General features: G+C 53.5%; 1 protein-coding gene across 1 annotated transcript in view; it reads right to left on the bottom strand.

The window, feature by feature from the left end:
• The window catches only part of LOC141963919 (hydrocephalus-inducing protein homolog), a 74,137-nt gene that overhangs the window by 15,426 nt on the left and 34,844 nt on the right, over positions 1-23,867 (bottom strand). Inside the window, 8 exon segments of the mRNA XM_074913653.1 lie at positions 161-294; positions 16,241-16,371; positions 16,862-17,039; positions 18,699-18,836; positions 19,666-19,875; positions 20,580-20,708; positions 22,573-22,667; positions 22,670-22,752. Coding sequence (XP_074769754.1) covers positions 161-294; positions 16,241-16,371; positions 16,862-17,039; positions 18,699-18,836; positions 19,666-19,875; positions 20,580-20,708; positions 22,573-22,667; positions 22,670-22,752 — 1,098 coding nt within the window.

The following is a 23,867-nucleotide window of genomic DNA, read 5'->3' as shown; positions in this document are numbered from 1 at the left end:
GGCAGTGAGGACACTCAGCTGCTCACAGGGAGCACGGCAAAGCTACCAGGATCAGACCCTTTCTGGAGTCCCCACTACCCCCAGCTCTCAGGAGCAGGGGTGCACTGCTGGGTGTTACCCTCGGGGCACCTGGAGACAGGGTACAGGAGCCCCTACTAACTTGAGAAGCCTCTGACGAGCCCGCTGGTCAAAGGCAGTGGCCTCTGGGGGACCAGAGGTGAGAGCTTTCTGCTGCTCCAGGGTGTGTTCTTCCATCAGCAGCTGATCCATCTGCATCTGCAGCCCAGGGTCCAGCTGAGGGAAGGAAAGGCAGCGGCTGGTTAGCAACGGTCCTTCCCAAGGTTCCCCCCTGCTCGTGTTGGAGGGGTGATGGGGTCCTTCTGTCTCGCTGCTCAGTGTCTGTGACACCTCCTGCTCTCTCAGTCAGGGCCTCATCTCAGGGGCAATGAAGTCCAGCAACTTCGCCTGCCCAGTCACTGTTACAAAAGCTGATATGGCCAGACAGACAAGCCAGGAACCTTCCAGAGCTCCAAGTCTTTGCCTGCCCCCAGCCAGTGCCAAAGCAGCTCGGACAAGAGCTCTCTTGTAAAGGGAGCCACGATAAAGCTGCTGTCTCTTAGAGATCAGCACTGGCAGCACAGTCCCAGAGCACAGTCAGGCTGCTGCTATTAAGCTCTGTAAACCTGGCAGGGCTTGGGTTGTGAGCAGCAAATCCCCCAGTGATGACCTACATCCCATCACGAAGTGCCATAAATTCTATCACTTGAGCAGGGTCTTCAGGATCTCTCCCTGGGGCAGCCCCGGGGGCACTGCTGAGCTGTGCAGGATCATGGGCAGGTGTGGGCAGGGAGGTCCCAAGTGCCAGCAGGGCCCCGGGAAGCCTGCTGCGGGCTGCAAGGGACCCAGTGACATCGGGGGAGGGTGGCACGCGTCAAACGGGGCAGCAGCCATTCTCACCAAGGCGTCCAAGGGATCTGGGGGTGGCTCCGCAGCCACAGCCGCCCCCAGAACTGCTGCTTCCTCTCTCTGGCCATCTTCTTCTATCTTTTCTATCACCTCCTTGAGGACCTTCTCATATTTTTCATTTCCTGAAGGAAGAAAACATCCACAAATAGAAGCGGGGCACAGAGCCATTCCCCTCAAAGCTGGGAAGCCCCACTCCCCCGACTCTGGCCTCTCCCAGAAACACCCTCCCCAAGCAATGTATGGAAAGTCCATGCTGCTTCTCCTCTATCAACCCTGATGTTCATTCCCACTCATCTTCCTCCCCACATGGGAGCATCTCATCCCCTGCAATGTGCTGCAAATCCAACCCTGCCAAAATCCCTGCCAGCCTGTGCTCAGCTTTCCAGAGCATTTCTGTCTAGCCATCACCTTCCCAGGACTCCGACACATGCTGGAAAGCTCTGCAGGATGGTTCCTGGGGCAAAGCCCACACGGGCTCATCTGCCAGAGGCTCAGGAAGCAACCGGGGGTTGAGTGTTGGTCTGACAGCCCTGAAACCTCCAGGCTTGGTGGAGGCAGGTGTGAGCTGCCCTACGGGCATGGGACATGGCAGAGCAGATGGGCCGTGCTCACCTTTGATGTTCCTGGGCAGGTCCAAGTAGATCCTGGGAAAGCTCCCCTCTCCCTTCAGGGAGATTTCTTCGGGTTCCAGGTGACCCACTTGGATCTGGAAAGTCCTGCGGAAGGCTCCAGGCACTCCTGGCAGGTAGTAGACTTTGAGCACTTGCTCCTTGCCAGGTCCAACGTAACCCTGCAGGGTGTGGGAGAAGAGGGAGGGAATGCACCAGAGAGGGTTTGGTGGAAGGATGGCTCAGAGGACAGACACGCCAAGAAGAGAAGGCAGGTTCTCATATATAAGAAAGTATCAGACAACATCCCATTCTAGCTTTCTTGTACCCAGCAGCTGAGGTCTCCTACACCAGGTCCTTCAGAGGGCCTGTAGGGATGCATTCCCCCAGGACAGACCCACAGACCACCCCCTGCTCAGCATGAGCACAGCTCTGCCCCTAACAGCGTTCACCCTCTGCTAGCAAGAGCCAGGCTGAAGAAATAAAAGCTCTTTTAGCAGCCACTATGCAAAATAAGGGAAGTGCCCACACTCTCAGCATGGCCAGCAGCTCCTGCCACAGCACACCAGCGGTTCCCAGGCTGGTGTTGAAGGGCCTGACCCCTTACAATGATCCCAACCAAACACCTCCTGCCTATGCGGTTACACCGGGGTGCGTGAGCCTATCCAGACTCACGGTGACCTGCAAACATGCATCTCTGGAAAGGCAGGAGCAGAGACTAGGATGAGATCTGGGGAAGGCGTTGCCAGGAAGGGCACCTCCTCTCCGGGCTTCCAGAAAGGCTGCCCCAGCCCCAGGCTAGGCTCACGACAGCCTGGCTGAGAGCAAATGCAAGCGGACAGCAACACAGCCCTGGGTGACGGGACACAGCCGCGGCTTCCCTCAGCTCGCCCTCTGCACGCTGAGCTGGACCCTCGGCTCCCTGCTCCCCTTCAGGCTGCAGGGAGAAGCTGCTGATTTTTTTACTATGCATTCTCAGACTACGTAAATGAATTCTGAGAAGCATTAGCATAAGACTGCCTTTTTCTGCATATGTGTGCTTTTTGTGTATATTAGAGAGTTTTGTCAGTAGGTGTGGCACTTGTGGTGGAGCCATCCCCAGCGGTGCCCAGTGCTGAGCAGTTCTACTCAATCCTGACTGCTGAGTGAAGCTCTTTGTTTCAGCACCCTGGGGGGGGGTGGGGTGGTGCTCCCATCCCAGCCAGCCTCCCCAGCCCCCAAGGGGGAACGGAGCCCGCCGTGGGTCTGTAACACACACACACACACCCCCGCTGTGGGGCAGAGCCCCCCCTGCCGTGGGTGTGAAGGGGGAGGAGCAGCTGGAGGATTTGGGGCTGGGGGCCTACACCCCCGTGGGGCTCGTGCAAAACTTCCTCCAGCTCCTGCACCTCCACGTGGGGCTGCCCTGGTGGGGCCATGGCCCTCAGTAAAAAGGGGGGCGCTCCGTGGGGCCGGGGGGGTGTCTCGGGTTTGTCTCTGGGGAGCTGGAGGGGATCTGGGGGGTCTCTGTGTGTCCGTGAAACGGCCCTGTGGGGCTTTGTGTGCGGGGAAATTGTGGGGGCTGCCTCGGGGCCGGTGTGGGGGGGCTCCCTGGGGGCTGCCCCTGACCCCCCCGCCGCCCCCAGGGACGCTGGGCCCCGCCGGCCCGCCCGCCTGCCCGCACCCCCCCGCCTCCAGCGGCTGCGCCGGCGCCCGGCCGAGGCCCGCGGGGACAGCGACCAGCGGCGGGGGGGAGGTGGGGGGGGCTGAACCCGCCGCCCCGCAGCCGGGGCGCTCGCCGGGACGTCACGGCCCCCGGTGACCCCCGGGAAGGGCGGGGAAGGGAAAGGCGAGGGGGGGAAGAGGAGGAGCCGAGGGAGGACCCCAACCCCCCCCAGAGCCGCCGGGTTCGCACCCCCCCGGGCGGGGGGAGGCCGCGGGGCGGGCGTGACGCCACCCCCGAGGTCCCCCCCCACCTTCCCGCCTCACCGGAGCCCGCAGGAGCGGCCGCAGACGCGGAGCCGCCGCCAGGACGGCGGCCCCGAGGGGAGCGGGTCCGCCATGGGGGGTGCGGGCACGGGGGCGGGGCCAGCGGGGCGCATGCGCAGGACGCGGAGTGTGGCGAGACGCCGCGGCCGCCATGGCGAGTGTGGGCAGCCCGTTCAGGGGCGGGGCCGGCGCCGCGTGAGGGCCGCGGGGCGGGAAGGCGCTTTCCTCCGTCAACCGCCGCCGCCGCCATTTTGGGGGCTGCGCCGGTCGGGGCGGGCGCTGTTGCCTTCTCTTCCTCTTCCACTTCCTCTCTTCGCCGCCGGCCCCTGAGATAGGCAGGGACTGCCCCCTGGGCGCCCCCTCCCTGCAGCACCCCCCCACGCTTGGGCGGGGTTCACCGAGTTCTCCTTGGTACCGCCATTCCTCTTCCCCCCCCCCGCCGGGGATCCCCTGACAGGGCACTTGGTATGATTCGCGGAAAAAAAAACCCACAACTCGGAGTTATACAGCAGGTATGTTTACTCCGGCCGGGGTGCAAGGGGATTTCTCCACAAAGCTTGCACACCCACCGCACATTTTACCAAAAACTGACAGTGTGGATATCCATATTCATTGGATTGCGTAACACAAACATACATGTGCATGAGTGAGGCTGGGTTAGTTCGAGAGGCTGGTGTCAGCAGTTGATGCCATCTTTGCACCTGCGCATCGCCTCCTGGTGGGCGTCTTTGGGAGGAAGGCTCGTAGTCTTTCTCACTTTGTTTTTTCCCCAGAGCATGCGCAGATTCTCTTGGCCAATTTCTTGAGTAACAAGAGTGTTTTTCAGACGGTTTACTTTTTATCTTACCTAAGAGAACCAATTGAACCTCTACCATCCGTATATGGCTATCTTTACTCATTAGCAAAATTCCAACTGGTTAGAGCCACTTGTTCCTCAAGGCCAAAAGTATAATATTTTGCTGAACATTGTAGTCCTTGGTAGATTTTCAGTGAACTGCTTTGTTTTGATGAACACAGTAGTCCTTGGTAAAATTCCACAGAACAGTCTGGGCAAGCAGGATTCTTAGCAATATTTGAAAATTACTATAACTTGCTATAAGTAAGTAAATAAGTTGCTAAGCAGTTTTCTATAAGTAAATAAATCTCAAAGCAAGTAATCATTTCTCTGTATCAATTCCCCCCTTTTCTTTTCCCTAAGCAAATTCTTTTGCAGTCAAAAGGGGTTTATTATATTTTATTACTGATATTTAAGATTTTGGTAGCTAATGGGGAATAGCCTGTAAATATATCCCACTAGTAGTGTTTTCCATCTGACTTCACTCATTTCATGGCTTGATGTATTCTTTTTGCCTCATGCTGGACAGTAATTAAATTTTCATGATGCAAAAGTTTTCTTCCATTCCAATAGGCGTGGGTTGCCGATCTTGGACTAATTTATAATTAGATCTTAACAACTGATAAGTTGTGACAGGAGCAGTATAATTGAAACCACATCCTGTAAGACTAACGAAATTGCAGATACAGAAGTTCAAAGGATTACTTGTATCTATTATAAGGTTATCTAGTTGTACACAATTCCATAGGGTTCTTAAACACATTCCATACCCATGTAAATTATAATAGTCTCTGTTGTTTCATTAGGGTAAATCTCAAATTGGCATGTTGTCATATATTAGAACAGAGAGCGGTTGCTAAATTCATCCCCAGTAGATTCTTTCCCATAACGCCTGTACGTCCAAAATAAGCATCTGACCAAGGCCCTTCCCAAGTACTTTTTAAATTACAGTTCAGCAAAATTCTAAGCACTTATACCCGTGTCACCATTTTTGGATGCACAGCTTTAGCAGTCCCCCAGGTGTCGATTTCTGTTTTGGCTTAGGGGCCGCCTTCACTCTGGTGTGGTGTATCCAGGATGTCTGTTCTTTAACCTTGGTTGCTGTATGGGAAGTTGTTAACACCTGAAACGGACCCTCCCATTTTGGTTCCAGAGGTGAATCTGAAAAATCTCTGATATATACATAATCACCAGGTTTAATGTTGTGTACAGGCCCGTCCAGACAATTCCAAGGACCAATTTCTTTATTTCTCGCAGCTGCTTTTGTAGACTTACAATATTTCATCTCCAACCTGGGTTGGTGTTTCTGCTTGTCTGGGTTTGGTTCTGATTCTTAGAAGGCCTAAGGGCAATGCTTGGGGCCAGGACAATGTAGCTTTCTGCCCTAGTGTTACTATTTGTTGTTTACTAAGCTGCTGGACGATTTTGCTACAAATGTGATCCTTGATCTGAGGATACTATTGCTGGAACCCCAAACCTTGATATTATTTCTTGTAACAATACCTTAATTAATTCTTGGGCTTTATTAGTTCAGCAAGGGAATGCTTCTGGCCAGCTGGAAAAGGTGTCTGTCAAAATCAAAAGGTACCAAAACCCCCCTTTTCTTGGGAGTTCAGAAAAAAATCAATTTGCTGTTGTTGCCCTGGGTAATTTCCTTTCCCTGTTCACCTAGGTTGGGTCTTTAGTCCTGTTTTAGGATTATTTTGTAAACAGATTTCACATTGCTCTGTCACCTGCTTGATGGTGGTATACAGATTTCGGGCAACCGTTTGCTGATGAAGATATTTATATAAGGCCTCTGCTTCCCAGTGGGATTTTCTATGTTTTGCCATCACTATCGTCCATAACAGTGCAGATGGTACTATTATTTTGCTTCCAGGAGTCTTTGTTCCCTTGCCCTCTTCCCTGTTTCCCTTTTAGATATTCAATAAGTTTTTGATCCTCCCTAGAATATTGAGGCTCACCATCAATGTGTATTTTACCGTCGGGGACCAAAGACTGCACTTCTCTTTCACCTTTCTCAGCCACTCTTTTGGCCTCATGATCTGCCATAGTGTTACCAATTCATGGGTAGAATTTCTTCTTTGGTGAGCTTTGCAATGCATTATAGCCACCCTTTCAGGTAGTTGCACTACTTCCCAGAATTTGAGGATTTCTTTGGCATGCTTTATATGTTTTCCCCGTGCAGACAAGAGTCCTCCTTCTTTCCACGCTGCCCCATGAGCACGGACGCATGGACCACTGCAAAAGCATATTTAGAGTCCATCCATATATTAATTTTCATACCGTTGGCCATCTCCAGTGGCTGTGTTAGAGCTATTATTTCTGCCTTTTGTGCTGAGGTATTTGGAGGAGGAGCTTTAGGTTCTATTACCTGATCTTCGGTGGTTACCGTGTATCCTGCCTTGCAGATACCTTGTCAAGTAAAACTGCTCCCATCTGTATACCAGGATTCACCAGCGTCCTCTAATGGCTCCTCCTTGAGGTCTGGCCGACTGGAATAAACTGCTTCTATTGTTTCCAGGTAGTCATGTGTCACTAGTTCTCCCGTAGTTCCACTGGGAAAAGAAGCTGGGTTGACAGTATTAGTAACCTCTATTCCTATATCATCCTGTTCCACTAGGAGGGGCCTGGTATTTCAGGTACCTCTGAGGTGAAAGCCAGTGTCCTGACCCAATGTGCATTTTTGTGCTTTCTGGATATTTAAAACTACTGCTGCTGCTGCCCTCAGGCAGCTAGGCCATCCTTTGCTTACTTCATCAAGTTGTTTAGAGAAGTATGCCACTGCCCTTCTATCTGGCCCCAAATTTTGGGCCAGGACCCCTAGGGCTATTCCCTGTTTCTCGCGGGAGAATAACCAGAAAGGCTTAGTGATGTCTGGTTAACCCAAACCAGGGGTATCCATCAATTTCCTTTTCAGCTGATGGAATGCTCTGTTTGCCTTTCTATTCCAAATGAGGGTTTTCAGATTTGATTTCAATATTCATAAAGGGGTTTTATCATGAGTCTGTAGTTATATATTTACAGGCAACATCATCCGGTCGTTCCTAGGAACGTGCAGAGCTCTGCAGCTGTCTGTGGCTGAGGGCTCTGACACATGGCCTCGCAGTTCCTAGGGTCCGTCGACCAGCTGTGACCTCATGTCCAAGGTAGATTACTTGCTGCTGAGCTACTGGAGCTTTCTGTGGAGAGACTCGATAGCCATTAAGTCCCAAAATATTTAATAAACTAATAGTCCATGTAATGCACATTTCTTTAGTCTCTGTGGCTATTAAAGATCATCTGCGTACTGCAGGTCTTCCCCGATTTCATGTGGTCACTCCCATTGCAGCAGATCTTTAGCTAGTTGGTCTTCAAAAAAAGAGTGGGGCTATTTTTAAATCCCTGGGGTAGCACAGTCCATGTTAATTGCCTCTTCCTTCCGGACACCATGTTTTCTCATTCAAATTTGAACAGTAACTGAGTTTTGGAGCTCAAAGGCAAGCAAAGGAGGGTCCAGTACAGTGAACCTCATCCCAGTAAAGATTTTGGTGAATTTGGCATATATTCCTAATTTGAATTTTAAAGATGTCAGAAAATATGCCTTTTCACTTTGGCCAGTAGCTCCCTTTACCATTATAAAATCATCATCTAAGGGTGTTAAAGCTTCATTTAAAACCAAAAATGTTGCTCCAGTATCAGCTAAAAACTCCATATCATGCTGTTGTTTCCCCAGCTTTATTACAACCAGTGGATCCGCTAGGGTAGATTCCCCAGGTCCCCCCCGTCAGTCATCATCTTTAACATGGGCTTGTATTCTGTCTCTTCCCCTCTGCTTCTCTGGGCGCTCATTTTGCCAGTGTCCTTTTTGCTTACACCATGCACACTGGTCCCTTCCCAAAGGCCGCTTGCGTCTTACACTCTTAAATCCCCTGCTTTCTGGTCGTGATGCCACTAATGCCCTCTTTTCCTTCCTTCTGTCTTCCTCCCTATTGCTAAATACTCTCCGTGCTACATTTAACAAGGTCTCCAAATCCCTATTCTCTGGCGGCTCCAGCTTTTGCAACTTCTTTCGAAAATCCCGTGCTGATTGTCCTATAAATAACGACACTAACTGTTGCATTCCCACCTCTGATCTTGGATCTAAGGGTGTGTGCCGCCTCATGGTATCCCGCAGCTTATCCAAGAATTCTGAGGGAGTATCTTTGGGTCCCCGCCGAAGGGCATATAGGGCCGACCAATTAATTGCTTTCGGTATAGCCCGCTCCATGCCCCTTACAATCCAATCTCTGTATGCATTTAGCAGTCTCATATCGGCTGCTCTGTTAGGGTCCCAGTATGGATCCTGTAAGGGGAAGTGATCTTTTATATCTTCGTCTGTACCCCTAAGATGATCGGCAGCCAGATCTTGGGCTGTTTTTAATATTAATTGTTTTTCAGTTTCTGTTGTGTGATCCAATAATAATTGTATATCACTCCAATCCGGATCATGTTATTTTATCAGAAACTGAAAATGTCGAGTCACCCTAACAGGGTCGTCTCGGTACCCCTTCGCTGTATTTCTCCAAGTTTCGAGATCAAAGGAAGTGAACGGGACTTTTGATCTGACAGGGCCCGATCCAGCCCTACGGCCTCTCTCAGAGGAGCCGGCACCACCGCCGCTTCTCCCGTCTGTCTCCGATACGGGGCTGTGACGGGGGGGGAGCCTGGCTCTGGCGCCTCCAAACTTTCACCCTCCTCCTGCCGGCTTCCTACCGGTGGTTTATAGTACTCTGGTAAATCCTTTATTTCTGCCCCTTTTCTTTTTTCCCTTCCTTCTTATTTTCTCTTTCCAGCCAGCACTAGTGGATCTCGTGGGGGTGCCAGGCCACGGTCTATCTGATATTCAAGATGGTCTCGGAGGGTGAAAAACATGTCTGCATAGGAGACTTCATCCCACTTTCCTTCCCTCCTTAAAAACAGCATCAATTGCAGCAAGGTGTTGTAATTCAAGGTCCCAGAAAGGGGCCATTTCTCCCCCTCATTCAATTTATATAGGGGACACCACTGATTGCAATACTTCATTAAGGTCTTCTTATTCGCACTTGTGCCTGGAGGTCCCCCTATCTCCTTCCAGTGTTTTACAATGCAGCCCAGGGGGCTCTTCTTGCTCTTTCTAACTCTTCCCCGACTCTGGCCGCTTCCCATCTCGTCTGCTTGACCTTAACACACTACCCGATTAAGCTGACAATATCCCCCTCAGGCAGATGGTACAAAGGTGCCCTCTCCCCACAGAGTACGCACCTAAATTGAAGACAACAGTGAACACAGGATTACTGCCTCCCACTAGAGGAGATATTTCACCTGTGACACTTAAAACCCTGAGCCCCAACAAACAGCAGCACTGATGACCCAGCGGGCAGGCACTAGGGCTCTGTACTAAGGAATGTTCACTCGTCCTACACTACCCCCGTACAGAGTCTGCCCTGCGCTTCGTTCCTCCCCGGCCGCTTCCCTGACGGGATAACAGAACCGTGGGTCAGAGGACTCCGCAGCTGCAGCTGGGCTGCGTCTCTTTTCTCACATGCAAAACAACCACACAACCACACAAAGAGGCCCCTTACACTTATTACTCACACAGCATAAAACGACAAATACGACAAACATCAAAACAATTACAACAATTACAACAACTGCTAAATCATAAAAGTCATAAATGAAAGCCAAAAGCATACATCATATACCATGAGCCGTTTGCCATTTAGCATTTACCACAAATCCACACCTGATTGATATCGACTAAATTGTTATAAACGGTACCAGATTTTACATTTGATGGTAACACGGCAATGCCACACCACTCCCGTAACACCATACTAGGAGTACCCAGGTCGACCCAGGATACCAATGTGGTCAGAGTGTCAAAACCACTCTGTCACCACGGACCCACAACCACACTACTTGGGGACTCGCACCCCAACCCCAGGGGGAGCACAACGGCTCTTTACCTCGCGTAGGTCGTCTCCTTACGGCTTACAGGTCTCCCCTTTCTCCCACATAGCTGATCCGCAGCCGATGGATGGTCCTTGTCTGTCCCTGCGAAGATCGGCAGAGCGAGGGAGGGTGTCTGAGAAAGAAGCCTCGGGGCGCGCCCAGAGCGTCCCCCTCTCAGCCGGTCCTGCAGCCGGACAGAGAGGGTCCCATCTGGGGTGCCAGCTGATTCGCGGAAAAAAAGACTCCACAACTCGAATGGAGTTATACAGCAGGTATGTTTACTCCGGCCGGGGTGCAAGGGGATTTCTCCACAAAGCTTGCACACCCACCGCACATTTTACCAAAAACTGACAGTGTGGATATCCATATTCATTGGATTGCGTAACACAAACATACATGTGCATGAGTGAGGCTGGGTTAGTTCGAAAGGCTGGTGTCAGCAGTTGATGTCATCTTTGCACCTGCGCATCGCCTCCTGGTGGGCGTCTCCGGGGGGCTTTGGGAGGAAGGCTCGTAGTCTTTCTCACTTTGTTTTATCCCCAGAGCATGCGCAGTTTCTCTTGGCCAATTTCTTGAGTAACAAGAGTGTTTTTCAGACGGTTTACTTTTTATCTTACCTAAGAGAACCAATTGAACCTCTACCATCCGTATATGGCTATCTTTACTCATTAGCAAAATTCCAACTAGTTAGAGCCACCTGTTCCTCAAGGCCAAAAGTATAATATTTTGCTGAACATTGTAGTCCTTGGTAGATTTTCAGTGAACTGCTTTGTTTTGATGAACACAGTAGTCCTTGGTAAAATTCCACAGAACAGTCTGGGCAAGCAGGATTCTTAGCAATATTTTAAAATTACTATAACTTGCTATAAGTAAGTAAATAAGTTGCTAAGCAGTTTTCTATAAGTAAATAAGTAAATAAATCTCAAAACAAGTCATCATTTCTCTGTATCAGGTAGCGGGTGATGGGACCCCCTGACAGGGTGGAGACAGGGACCCACCCACCCACTGGGATCCCCCCACCAGGGAGTTTTGCGGGCAGGACCCTTCGGGGACCCCAGGTGAGGGGTGCACCCCCATTAGTGCCACCGCTGCCCCCTTAACTCGTTATTTTTGCTACACCCCGCTCCCCAAAATTTCCCTTTTTCTCCCCGTTTCTCACCCCTGAGGTGATGGCAGAAGAGGCTGAGTCCAGCACCCCCGTCCCTGTGGAGAGGGCTTCACCCATGTCCCAGGGGGGTCCCCTCCCCATCCCGGAGGCCTCTGAGGGGCCCCCTGATATCCCGAGGGCTCCCCCCACACCGCAGGTCCCTTTGAACCCCGGGGGGGGCGATAGGCCCCCCCAGCCCCAACTCGGGGTGCTGCGTGCAGCACTGGAGGCAGCTCTGTCCCGGGACCCCAGAGAGGCGACGCCGGCCAAGCTGAGCCCGATTTAGTGTGCATTAGGAATAGGCTGGGGAAGGCCGTCTGGGTTACTCCTGCATCGGGTAAAGCTAAACCCATACGTGGGATTACTTCAGCCCAAGGACCTGCGTGCACTTGATGGGGATTGCGGAAGGATGGAGAGGTCTGACGTGTGCCTCAGGTAGATTTAATTTTAGGTGAGAATAGCCCATGAACCAGACTGTCAGATAACCCTGTTATGGCAATTGGTGTCTTGCAGCATCCCTGTGCCACATCCAAAGCCTCCTGCTCCACCAGCTGAGCCAGCTCTGCCTCATTCCTCAGCCTTAGAGACTGTCATGACAGATGGAACCTGAAGTTACGGACTAAATGAACTCAGCAGACATTGTGGAAGGATGGCCCAGAGACTGAGGGAATGAGATCTGTGAGACCCAGGGAAGGGTGGTGGTTCCTTAGGATGTTTGGAAACCTGAGCATGATGCCAGTAGTATGGAATAAAGGTTGGAGACTGTCCTGCTTTCGGCCAGGATGGAGTTACCTTTCATTGCAGTATTTCACACCATGTGATGCCATGCCCAGGGATAGGGGGGGCTGGGCTCTCTCAGGCACGTGCCGATATTGGGTCTGGTCTGGTCGGTTGTTGCTGGGGGGGGGCGGTCACTGCGCTCAGTAAGGCATTGCTGCGTTTTACCCATTTCTTTATGCACTCAATATTTTTACTAAGTATAACAAGAGAACAACATAAATTCTTTCTTTTTATGCAACCTATGAATTTTCTTCTTTTTTGTCCCTCCCCTATGTCACTGGGGAGGGGGAGGTGAGCAGCGGGCACGTGGCATCTGGCTGCCGGCTGAGCTCAAACCTCTACAGCCTTCAACTTCCAGGGCACCTTCTGACGCACCCTCGCTGGCCAATGTTTGTCCACCTGAGCACAGAAAACAATTGTGTGAGGTCTCCTCAGTCTGCGAGGACAGACCCTCGGTCCCTGCAGTGCTCTGAGACACCGTCACGGTGCTGAGGGCACCCACAGCCAAACCAGCCGAGGCCACCCCTGGCCTGAACTGGAGGGAGAACACGTCGGCAGGGCAGGCAGATGGGGAGGCACCGTCCTCAGAAGAGGAGGAGTGGGGGAAGGTGGCAGAGAAGTGAAGCACCAGCTAATGCCCAGGTCCAGGTGAGCCAGCCTTGCTCTGTACCTCCAAAGCTTCCTCAGATGAGCTGCAGCCCAAGTGCTCACGCAGCCACAGGGGCAGAAAGGGCAAGAGAGGCAAAGAAAACCCAGCCGAGAAGGTATGTGTTACTTATTGTCTGTGCTTTACCTTCTTAACAGGCTCATTTATAGTGATGAGCCAGTTACAGGGGACCTGGAGCTGACTGTGGAGCTGGATGGTTTCCTCCTGGCACTGCCCACACTGGAGAGTGGAGAACTCCAGCCTGTCCCTGGAGACGCAGAGGGCTGGCATGGCCACGCTGGCACGGAGGCGGACGTGGAACGTGGGGCCTTCTGCTACCTAGGGAAGGACAGAGCATCCAGCTGAGAGCCACGGTGACATCTCCTACTGTCCCCGACCCTCCACCTGCCCAAGAGGCGCACGGGCACAGTGGGGCGAGGAAGCACGCCGCAGGTACCTTGATGGGCAGGAGCACGTCTACCTCTCCCAGCGGCAGGTTGGCACTCTGTGGGTCGAAGCGCACTTCAAAGGTCTTGCTCTCGCGGCAGGGCAGGTGCTTCACGTGGTCCAGCTCCACACTGAAACCCTGAACAGATGAAAATAAAGCAGCTGAGATATACAATCGACATAAACGTGTCACAAGCACATTAAGGCCATATGTCCTGGCTGGCAGCTCTGTGAAGGACCCCTTTGTACCTGTGGAGAAGACTGCCACTCCTTCTCCCTTGTCACCGCACAAGGAGAAAGGGTTTTCACAGCCAGAATCCAAGACCCACATGGTAAAAAGGAAACATCTGAGTTGAGGAGCTCCAGCCATTCCTTCACTAGGCATCCCAGGGAAGGGTGCCCAGACCTCTCCAGAGGATAATTTCCAATTTAGATTCCCCCATGCCATGGTACTCTTCAAAAAACAACTTAGAGGAGGCACCTGATCACCCTTCAGACACGGCGAGGCACCGTTTGCTGGTGCTGCAGCCTTACGTCACGGCCTGTTTCGAAGCCTGTTTTGATACAACAGAGGACCTCACAGGCTGTCTCCTCACTAAAGGCTGAACAGAAGTGCTATGGCATGATGAACTTTAAACAAAGCACCTCCAAACCACAAAGGGTCCATCTGTTTGCAACACAAGTTCATGGAGTGCCCATCAGATGATGCTCATGGTAGCCAAGAGCAGAAGATGCTGAGAGGTGACCAAGGTGATCAGCCCATCCAGCCCCTGCAGGGAAGCATTAGGGCGGGCCCGGGCGGGCCGGGTCTCTGAGCGCTGCTGACCAGGAGAACTCAGGCTCTAAAGCACCAGGCAGCAGGTCCCAAGGAGGAGAGAGTTACACATACAAGCACTCAGAAAACCTCCCCGTGCCCAGCGGCTTAAGCTAATCTGTCAGAGACAGCTCCTTCGAGCCCACGTGAAGGCTCTCCAGCACTGGTTACCTGTGCCATGCAGGACCAGTCCGTCAGCGCGGAAGGACACAGGGAACTGCCCAGTGTTGGTGATCGTCACGACGTGCGTGGGGGTGTTACCGAGAATCACTTACCCAAAGTCCAGGAGGTACTTGGGCAGCTCAGCTCTGAAAGGAGGAGTAAGGACAGTCCTTAAACCACAGCCTGGCTGCATTTCCAAGAGCATGGAAGATGCAAATAAAATGGGTATTTCTGGATTTGCTTCTGTAAAAATTCAGCCCAAGCCTGTGAAACCCCAGGCCTGACCACCTGGTAATAAGACCTGGATAAGCCACGAGGAGGATAGCACCTAGGTTTTATCGCACCAGTGGGACCTTAAATGTTTAAAAGGGATACAGGTGCCAGGTCCTCTGCTAAGGAAAGCCACTGTAGATAAGTCCAGTGGACGGACCTCCGCTGGTCTCAATGAAACTGTTAAGCCCGATGTACAGCCCCAGCCTGGAACTGCTGCAGGACCTTGTAAGATTTGCCTGCACAGGAAATCTTCACTGCTCAGCAACCAGATCTGTCCCCAAAGCAGCACCAGCAGATGTAGTAATCAACACCTACAAGATTCGTGGGAGGGTCCTTTTCCAGAGCAATCTCACTCGGCAAAGCACCTACGTGATCTGTTTTGCAGAGCATCTTCCTGAACTGGAGCCTACCGTGCCCGTGCCTCCTCATGAGGAGCAGAGGCAAGGACCGAGTTACTGAGGTAAGCCCTGCAGTCCCACCAGCATCCAGGCCATCTGACTTAGGGTTTGTCAAGGGTGTGTCAGCCTCTGCGACTCCCTACTCTTTTTGCTCATTATGGTCTGTTAGCTGGAACAGATGCCAGCTTTGAGTTGCCTCTTTCAGATCTGGTCAGCAGGGACGGTGCTGGTGCTGTCTGGAAGGGCTTGATGCTCTGCACTGGCCCCCTCAGCCCTAAGAGCAGGACCCAGTGCCTGTGGGGAGCTGAGCACCTCCAAAGCTCAGGGTGGCTCTGTGGCAGTGAGGACACTCAGCTGCTCACAGGGAGCACGGCAAAGCTACCAGGATCAGACCCTTTCTGGAGTCCCCACTACCCCTGGAGACAGGGTACGGGAGCCCCTACTAACTTGCGAAGCCTCTGACGAGCGTGCTGGTCAAAGGCAGTGGCCTCTGGGGGACCAGAGGTGAGAGCTTTCTGCTGCTCCAGGGTGTGTTCTTCCATCAGCAGCTGCTCCATCTGCATCTGCAGCCCAGGGTCCAGCTGAGGGAAGGAAAGGCAGCGGCTGGTTAGCAACGGTCCTTCCCAAGGCTCCCCCCTGCTCGTGTTGGAGGGGTGATGGGGTCCTTCTGTCTCGCTGCTCAGTGTCTGTGACACCTCCTGCTCTCTCAGTCAGGGCCTCATCTCAGGGGCAATGAAGTCCAGCAACTTCGCCTGCCCAGTCACTGTTACAAAAGCTGATATGGCCAGACAGACAAGTCAGGAACCTTCCAGAGCTCCAAGTCTTTGCCTGCCCCCAGCCAGTGCCAAAGCAGCTCGGACAAGAGCTCTCTTGTAAAGGGAGCCACGATAAAGCTGCTGTCTCTTAGAGATCAGCACTGGCAGCACAGTCCCAGAGCACAGTCAGGCTGCTGCTATTAAGCTCTGTAAACCTGGCAGGGCTTGGGTTGTGAGCAGCAAATCCCCCAGTGATGACCTACATCCCATCACGAAGTGCCATAAATTTCATCACTTGAGCAGGGTCTTCAGGATCTCTCCCTGGAGCAGTCCCGGGGGCACTGCTGAGCTGTGCAGGATCATGGGCAGGTGTGGGCAGGGAGGTCCCAGGTGCCAGCAGGGCCCCGGGAAGCCTGCAGCGGGCTGTAAGGGACCCAGTGACACCGGGGGAGGGTGGCACGCGTCAAACGGGGCAGCAGCCATTCTCACCACGGCGTCCAAAGGATCTGGGGGTGGCTCCGCAGCCACAGCCGCCCCCAGAACTGCTGCTTCTTCTCTCTGGCCATCTTCTTCTATCTTTTCTATCACCTCCTTGAGGACCTTCTCATATTTTTCATTTCCTGAAGGAAGAAAACATCCACAAATAGAAGCGGGGCACAGAGCCATTCCCCTTGAAGCTGGGAAGCCCCACTCCCCCGACTCTGGCCTCTCCCAGAAACACCCTCCCCAAGCAATGTATGGAAAGTCCATGCTGCTTCTCCTCTATCAACCCTGATGTTCATTCCCACCCATCTTCCTCCCCACATGGGAGCATCTCATCCCCTGCAATGTGCTGCAAATCCAACCCTGACAAAATCTCTGCCAGCCTGTGCTCAGCTTTCCAGAGCATTTCTGTCTAGCCATCACCTTCCCAGGACTCCGACACATGCTGGAAAGCTCTGCAGGATGGTTCCTGGGGCAAAGCCCACACGGGCTCATCTGCCAGAGGCTCAGGAAGCAACCGGGTTTTGAGTGTTGGTCTGACAGCCCTGAAACCTCCAGGCTTGGTGGAGGCAGGTGTGAGCTGCCCTACGGGCATGGGACATGGCAGAGCAGATGGGTCGTGCTCACCTTTGATGTTCCTGGGCAGGTCCAAGTAGATCCTGGGAAAGCTCCCCTCTCCCTTCAGGGAGATTTCTTCGGGTTCCAGGTGACCCACTTGGATCTGGAAAGTCCTGCGGAAGGCTCCAGGCACTCCTGGCAGGTAGTAGACTTTGAGCACTTGCTCCTTGCCAGGTCCAACGTAACCCTGCAGGGTGTGGGAGAAGAGGGAGGGAATGCACCAGAGAGGGTTTGGTGGAGGGATGGCTCAGAGGACAGACACGCCAAGAAGAGAAGGCAGGTTCTCATATATAAGAAAGTATCAGACAACATCCCATTCTAGCTTTCTTGTACCCAGCAGCTGAAGTCTCCTACACCAGGTCCTTCAGAGGGCCTGTAGGGATGCATTCCCCCAGGACAGACCCACAGACCAGCCCCTGCTCAGCATGAGCACAGCTCTGCCCCTAACAGCGTTCACCCTCTGCTAGCAAGAGCCAGGCTGAAGAAATAAAAGCTCTTTTAGGAGCCACTATGCAAAATAAGGGAAGTGCCCACACTCTCAGCATGGCCAGCAGCTCCTGCCACAGCACATCAGCAGTTCCCAGGCTGGTGTTGAAGGGCCTGACCCCTTACAATGATCCCAACCAAACACCTCCTGCCTATGCGGTTACACCGGGGTGCGTGAGCCTATCCAGACTCACGGTGACCTGCAAACATGCATCTCTGGAAAGGCAGGAGCAGAGACTAGGATGAGATCTGGGGAAGGCGTTGCCAGGAAGGGCACCTCCTCTCCGGGCTTCCAGAAAGGCTGCCCCAGCCCCAGGCTAGGCTCACGCCAGCCCGGCTGAGAGCAAATGCAAGCACACCAACACAGCCCTGGGTGACAGGACACAGCCGCAGCTTCCCTTGGCTCGCCTTCTGCACGCTGGGCTGGACCCTCGGCTCCCTGCTCCCCTTCACGCTGCAGGGAGAAGGTGCTGAGCGGGACAGATCCTGCCACTTGGTGCCCTGAGCTCCTGGTGCAGTGCAGAACACAGCTGCAGCTAAAGCCAGCCCTGCCAAGCTGCCAGCGCCGGTGGGGCTGTTACAGCGACCGACTGCGCGGGGCCAAGCAGAGCTGGGTCTTGGGAAGCTGGCAGGAAGAGGGCGTCAGTGTGTCACCCCTTGTAGGAGACAGGCATGAGGAAATGTGAACGCCATTTGGGTCCCTCTTCCCACTTTAAAAAGGGACTAGACAGGAATGCTGCTCCAGCCCAAAGACAGCCACGCAGGACTGAGAAGTTCGGACGGTGGGATGCTGCAAACTCCTCACTGTTCCAGCCCTGCTCCTGCCTGGCCCCCTCACTGCCCCACAGAGCTCCTGCAGAGCAGCAAAGCTGGGGGAGTGGGGGACCGGCACAGGGGCTGCTACAATTTCTGTCAAAGCAGCTTCATGCCCAAGTGAGAATATTTGAGTCCCACTTAGTGCTGGCAGGGGCCTGGCAGGGTGTGCTACAGGCAGGGACAAGGGCTAAGCCCTGTCCAATCACACCTGGGCACGGTGACCCCCAGGAGAGCCGGCACAGCCCGGCCCTGGTGCCCGCACAGCCGGAGCGCTCAGCAGTTGGGGTCCCCAGAGCCACCGAAGCGCTGGTGCCTCCAGCCAGTGGCTGCTGTGTGATGGCAGGGTCACCCGCTGGCAAGGGCACATGAAGGGAGGCCATTAAGAACACGATTGCTGGACCCCACCTGCCCCCCGGCAGCGGCTGCTTACAGCCCTGTCTCTCCTGTCTGCTTTTATGGGTTGTTTTCTTTTTTCTAATTTTGTGTTTATCCCCTACACCCCCCTCCCGGGCAGCCTGACCCAGAGCCAGGGTCAATCACTCACTGTGCTGGGCAGGACCAGGGGCACGCCGGGCAGGGGGCTGTCTGTGGTGCCCATGCCAGGACTTAGCACCACGTATGTGAATCCTATCTTCCCTCTGTTCTGCAGGGTGACATCTGCTTCACCGACTTTGTTAAAGAGCTGAAGAGAGGACAGAGGAGTGGCAAGCTGGAGGCACAGGCCACTGGGATGTGTGCAAATGAACTCAACACAGGAGAAAAGCAGAGGCAGAGGAGATACGGGCACTTGATTCTCCCAGGCTAACCTGGGGAAGCCACCGCCACAGGGCACCCCTTAGCCCTACGCAGGAACAGACACTGATGGTGGCACGCAGAGGGGCAATGCCAACCACAGAGATCAGTCATAAGGAAAGCAAAGAGGAGACAAGCTCTCTGCACCTCATGGTGTGTCATCTCACACCCAGCTGGGACAAAGGAGGTGGCATCAAGACACTGCAGAAGAAAAAGCACCTGTAGTGACAGCAAAATGGGAGACAGGGCCACCCTTACAGGGCCAACAGCTGGAAATATCTGTGGGGTTTTTAACTGGAAGAAGTGGGGATTATTCTAGGACATTCTCTCCAACTACAGTGACTGGGAAGCCCAAGTTAACTTTCTCCTGGGTTTACTTTGCTGATTAATAAGAGCACCTCCTGGGACCTCAGGCTTTAGGAGCGGATCAGCAGATGGACGTCTTGGGGCACGTCCCTCTGGAAATCACCACTGGGACCCTGCCTGCCCCAGGAGGTGGCGTTAGTTACCTTGAGGAGGAGGAATTCCCAGCTGGAGGGGGGCGGACATGGTCATTAAAAACCAGCTTGGATGCAGAACATATCGCTCCAAGGTTGCACTTCCAAGCCATAGAGCCAACAAAGTAGTTGGGAAGGGGAGAGAGCCCCAGCCCTAGGTGGCAGCAACACGCCGGTGATGGTTTCACGGCAAGGACCTCTGCCAAGAGAAGCGTGCGGTACCTGCAGCCCGTAGTCGATCTCCGTGACGTCTAGGAGATAGTTGATGAGTGAAGCCTCCCCACTCAGTGCGATCTCGTAGGTCGGGCCTCCCTCCACCCTGCACAGCGCCGTAATGTGGGCGACAATATTTGTGTGGCCAAAGAAGGTGAACATGACCCGCTGGCTCTCGCCTGGCTGCAGCACACCGTAGAGTGGCAGGACATCGAAAACCTGGAGGTAGGCGAGGAGAGATCAAGATGTCCAGCATGGAAATTGATGCAGAAGAGCAGCCACGGCTTGGAGCAAAGTACAGACGTGGCTGGAGGGGGCTCTTCCTCAAACACAGGCAAAATCATCCTAATCTCATCCTGTACCCATTCCACTTAGCAGTGGAGGGGCCACGGGAAAAACCTTCTCCCATACTCACTCATTAACGCATTAATTAATACAGTACATATTAAAGTAATTTGGGATGTCTCCTGGCAGCAAGAAATTCTCTCTGCTGCAGAACTTGCCTTTAAAAGCGCCTTTTACTGCCCTAAGCAAAACACAGTATTCAGAGGTGAAAGCTCTCAGAGCTGGGGGGAGGACTCCAGCCCAGCTCTTCTGACTCCTGATGCTTTTCGCTCTCTCCGATTCGCATGCTGCGCGCTCTCAAGATGCTACAGCAAAAGCTACCGCAGAAATTTCCTGTTGACCACTTGATTAGCAACAAGATGAAGAATGCCCTCCATAGCTGCTGCACAGGTCAGCCCTACGACACGTCCTGCGTGGCCTCTCCAGTGACCAGTTTCTTCAGCAGCGCTGTGCGATGGGCTTGGAGAGACGTGAGGCCACTCTGCGAGCAGCATCGAGGGCCACCAGTCCGGCGGGGAGGGGAGCTACAGAACTGCTTGCCACACTGGAAACGTGGCACAAGATGGATTCCCACTTACCTCCTCCATTCCCAACGTGACGGGCTCTGCCTCCACAAACTGCATCCGTTTGTTGATCCCCACCAGGCTCTGGGGAGGCACCAGATCCTCCACAGCCCCTTCCAGCTCCTCAGCAGGGGATGGCAGCAGCTGCAAAACAAGCACCATGGGCTGCAGCGAGCACCTGGCTGGTCTGGGTGAGAGCACTCTGCTGCAGGCTCCGCCACCTCACCCAGCCAGGAGCAGCTGAGATGGGACCTGGGTGCAAATCAAGTACGGGTATGTCCGTGCCATCCGTTGAGTGGGTCCAAGCCCACCCACAGGTGAGACACGGGCTCCATCTGCACTTCCTACACGCAAGCTTGCATGGGGAAGCTGAGTGCACCCAGCCCTCAGTCCTGGCAGAGACCTCAAGGGCATTTTGTACCCTTGTGCCAGACCGACTTTGATCACTCCTGCCCAGGGAACGTGCCCAGAACCCCATGCCTAGACAGGTTGGGTTCTTCAGGACAAAAACAGGAACACAGCTGCAAGTGAGAAGTATCAAACCAGGAAAATAAGGACTTGGCACAACTATCCAATTTCAGAGAGTGCTTAGGTTTCATCTCGCGCACCCATCAGTGCTGGAGAGCTGAGAATCTCCACCAGGTCATTACCCTGAACGACACCTCCCTGAAGAAGGTGGCTGAGATGTTCTTCTGTCTCCCAGCAGCTGAGAGCTGGTGTTTGACCTCAGAGGTGCCATCTTTCAAAAGGAACCTCGTCCCTGGGCTTCTGTCCCCTATTTAATAAGTGAGAGCTTTGTGAGTGCTTGTGAAATGTCGTAATAGCTGCTTCTTCAGTAACATGAAGAAGGGCTTTGTGCTGGGGCCTTGACATCAGTAGAATCTGCAAGAATATTTCTGGGACATCTTTACACCTAATCGGAGGCTACATCTCCCTGGTAGATGAAGCTCAGAATCAGACGATTCCATGCTCTTTCTCTCGTCTCCACATTTTCAAGCCTAGCAAAGCTTTGCCAATCACCTATTCCCAAAGATTCTAACCCGCATCTTTCCTAGGCCTATGGTCTCCCACCTCCCCAGGGAGGTTATGTGGCTATTGCCTTGACACAGTGACACAAGCAGAAGATGAAGCTGCAATCCCGATGTATCCTTTGAAGCACTTCTGGATCCTACTGAGCCACATCTACTTGAATTTCTCTGGTTTATTTCTGCATACATGGCAACAAAGCAGGAAGTGAAGATGATTCCATGCTTCTGTCCGAAAACATTCAGCCACACTATTCTTTTCGTCTACGGGGTATAATTTCTCATGATTCAGGGAAAATGTGCCGTTATAATGTTAAAATACCAATATTTGGATGTGAGCAGGTGCAACCCCTCTCCTTGAACTTAATGCCAACGCCAGTGCTTTCAGAACTTCCCATGCTTTTCTGCATCCTTGTTTATAGCCCCAGGAGCAGCCTCTGTCCCACACAATGCAGAACAAGGAGCCAGTTCCCACTAGCACGGATGTCAAGCTCCAAAGCACCGAGGTTCACCAGGAAGGTCAGCAGACCAAAGGCCATTTTCCATGCCAGGAGGAAGAGACAGTGACTTTGCAAAGTCTCGTTTTATCAAAGACAGCTCTGTGGCCATCCCTGCAATACTGCAGGTCTCAGGGGTGAGAAGGTGGTACCTGGAGATCACAGTACTTGGCACAGCTTGATACAGGAAGGAAATTGGAAGCCTTCACATCACGATGCAGATAAAAGGCTCATTTTACGGCATAAAAACAAGCCAAAAAAACCCAAACTCAGCATAGGTCTGTAGGATCTGAGTGGGTTTCTCCAAGCAAAATACCCGATTTCTCCCTCCCCAGAAGCCCCATGTCCAGCCGCTGGCCCTGCTGCCCAGCCCACCCTCAGGGCACACGAGAGCAGGGCAGCTAAAAGGGGGATTGGCACAAGCACGGCTTTTCGGTGGCAAGCTGGGGGAGGCAACGCAAGCGGTAGGTGTACAAGAAAATCTACCTTTGCTTCCAGGGAGTCATCTGCATCTGCTGGCTCTTGAGCAGGATCCCCTGCGGCTCCCAGGGCTTCAGCTGGCTCCTCCACACCTCCATCCCTGCAGACACCGAGCGCTCCAACCAGGCTCCCTCCTCCTTTGGTGGTTGGGGTTTGGTGAAAAATTTAGGTACCGGAGGGCTGAACCTGGAAAATAACATGACTTTAATTGTGGACCTGCAGTGGGAGGGAGGGAAGCCTGCACGAGCAGCTCCTCAGCAGGATGTGGCCCCCGGCTGGGCACTGGTGGTGTGAACTCAGTAACGGGTCTGAGCCAGCAGCTCCCAAACCAGGATGGAGCAGGTCAGCATATGGGGCTGCCTAGGGATGACGCTGGTGTAGCGGCGGTGCAGGCAGCTGGCAACTGGTTGCAAAGAGAAATGGAAGAGGACACGGGTGAAAGCCTTGTAAGGAGGTAAAAATCACAGCAAGAAAGGAAGAGACACACAGACTGTGCAAAAAGGTGAGCGCCTGAGACACAAAGGGGCAGATCCAGAGAGCAACAAGCCAGTGCAGAGCCACCAGTGCCCTCCTGAAAGCACCCACAGCTGCAGACTGGGCCTCCCCCACCCAGAGGGCCAAGGCGAGAACTTCTGCAGCTCCACCAGGTGCTAACCCGGAATATTTCCCCTGACACCACCCGCAGCTGCAGGTCAGCACAAGCAAGCAGCAACGCCCGAGGCTTTCTCCAAGCACATAAGGCAGGAGCAGGGATAGAGCCCGGAGCCTGCTGTGCCCTAACCCCGACAGAGCCCAGCGCCGTGCGGGGCACCCACGGAGCCTGGCACAGGACACCCCACACACGCAGGGCAGCGTGGAAAGACCTGCTGAGCAACTCCGGGCAGAGACACGGCTGAACAGCCCGTTGATCCCTGAGGAGCGCCGAAGCAGCAGCGATCGGTGCTCCGGGGAAGGGAGCTTTGGGCATTTGTAATCAATACACGGCACGCGCCGGTGACAAGGTGCAGCTCCCTGCTGTGCCACCGGCATGCCCTGGTTGCGACACAACGGCTCCAGCCGCACCTCGCGCTCAAAGGGCAGCAGCTCTGCTGAAACAAGGCTGTAACCAGCATGTCACTTACCAACGGCAGGATCACCTCCCCAGCAGCTTCTACATGCAAACCATTTGAGGACCAATTTGGCAAATGATTCAGCAAAGCAGTTCAACAGCTCATCCTACTGACAGAACTGAGTTGATAGTCTGACCAACACGTGTCAGTAGAAAGTGTATGGTTTAACATTTTCAAACACTCCCAGTGACT

This window comes from Athene noctua, chromosome 9 (genome assembly GCF_965140245.1).
Source record: "Athene noctua chromosome 9, bAthNoc1.hap1.1, whole genome shotgun sequence".
NCBI classification, from domain to species: Eukaryota; Metazoa; Chordata; class Aves; order Strigiformes; family Strigidae; genus Athene; species Athene noctua.
The sequence above is the reverse complement of the archived record's forward strand: the minus strand, read 5'-3'. Positions and strand labels throughout refer to the sequence as shown.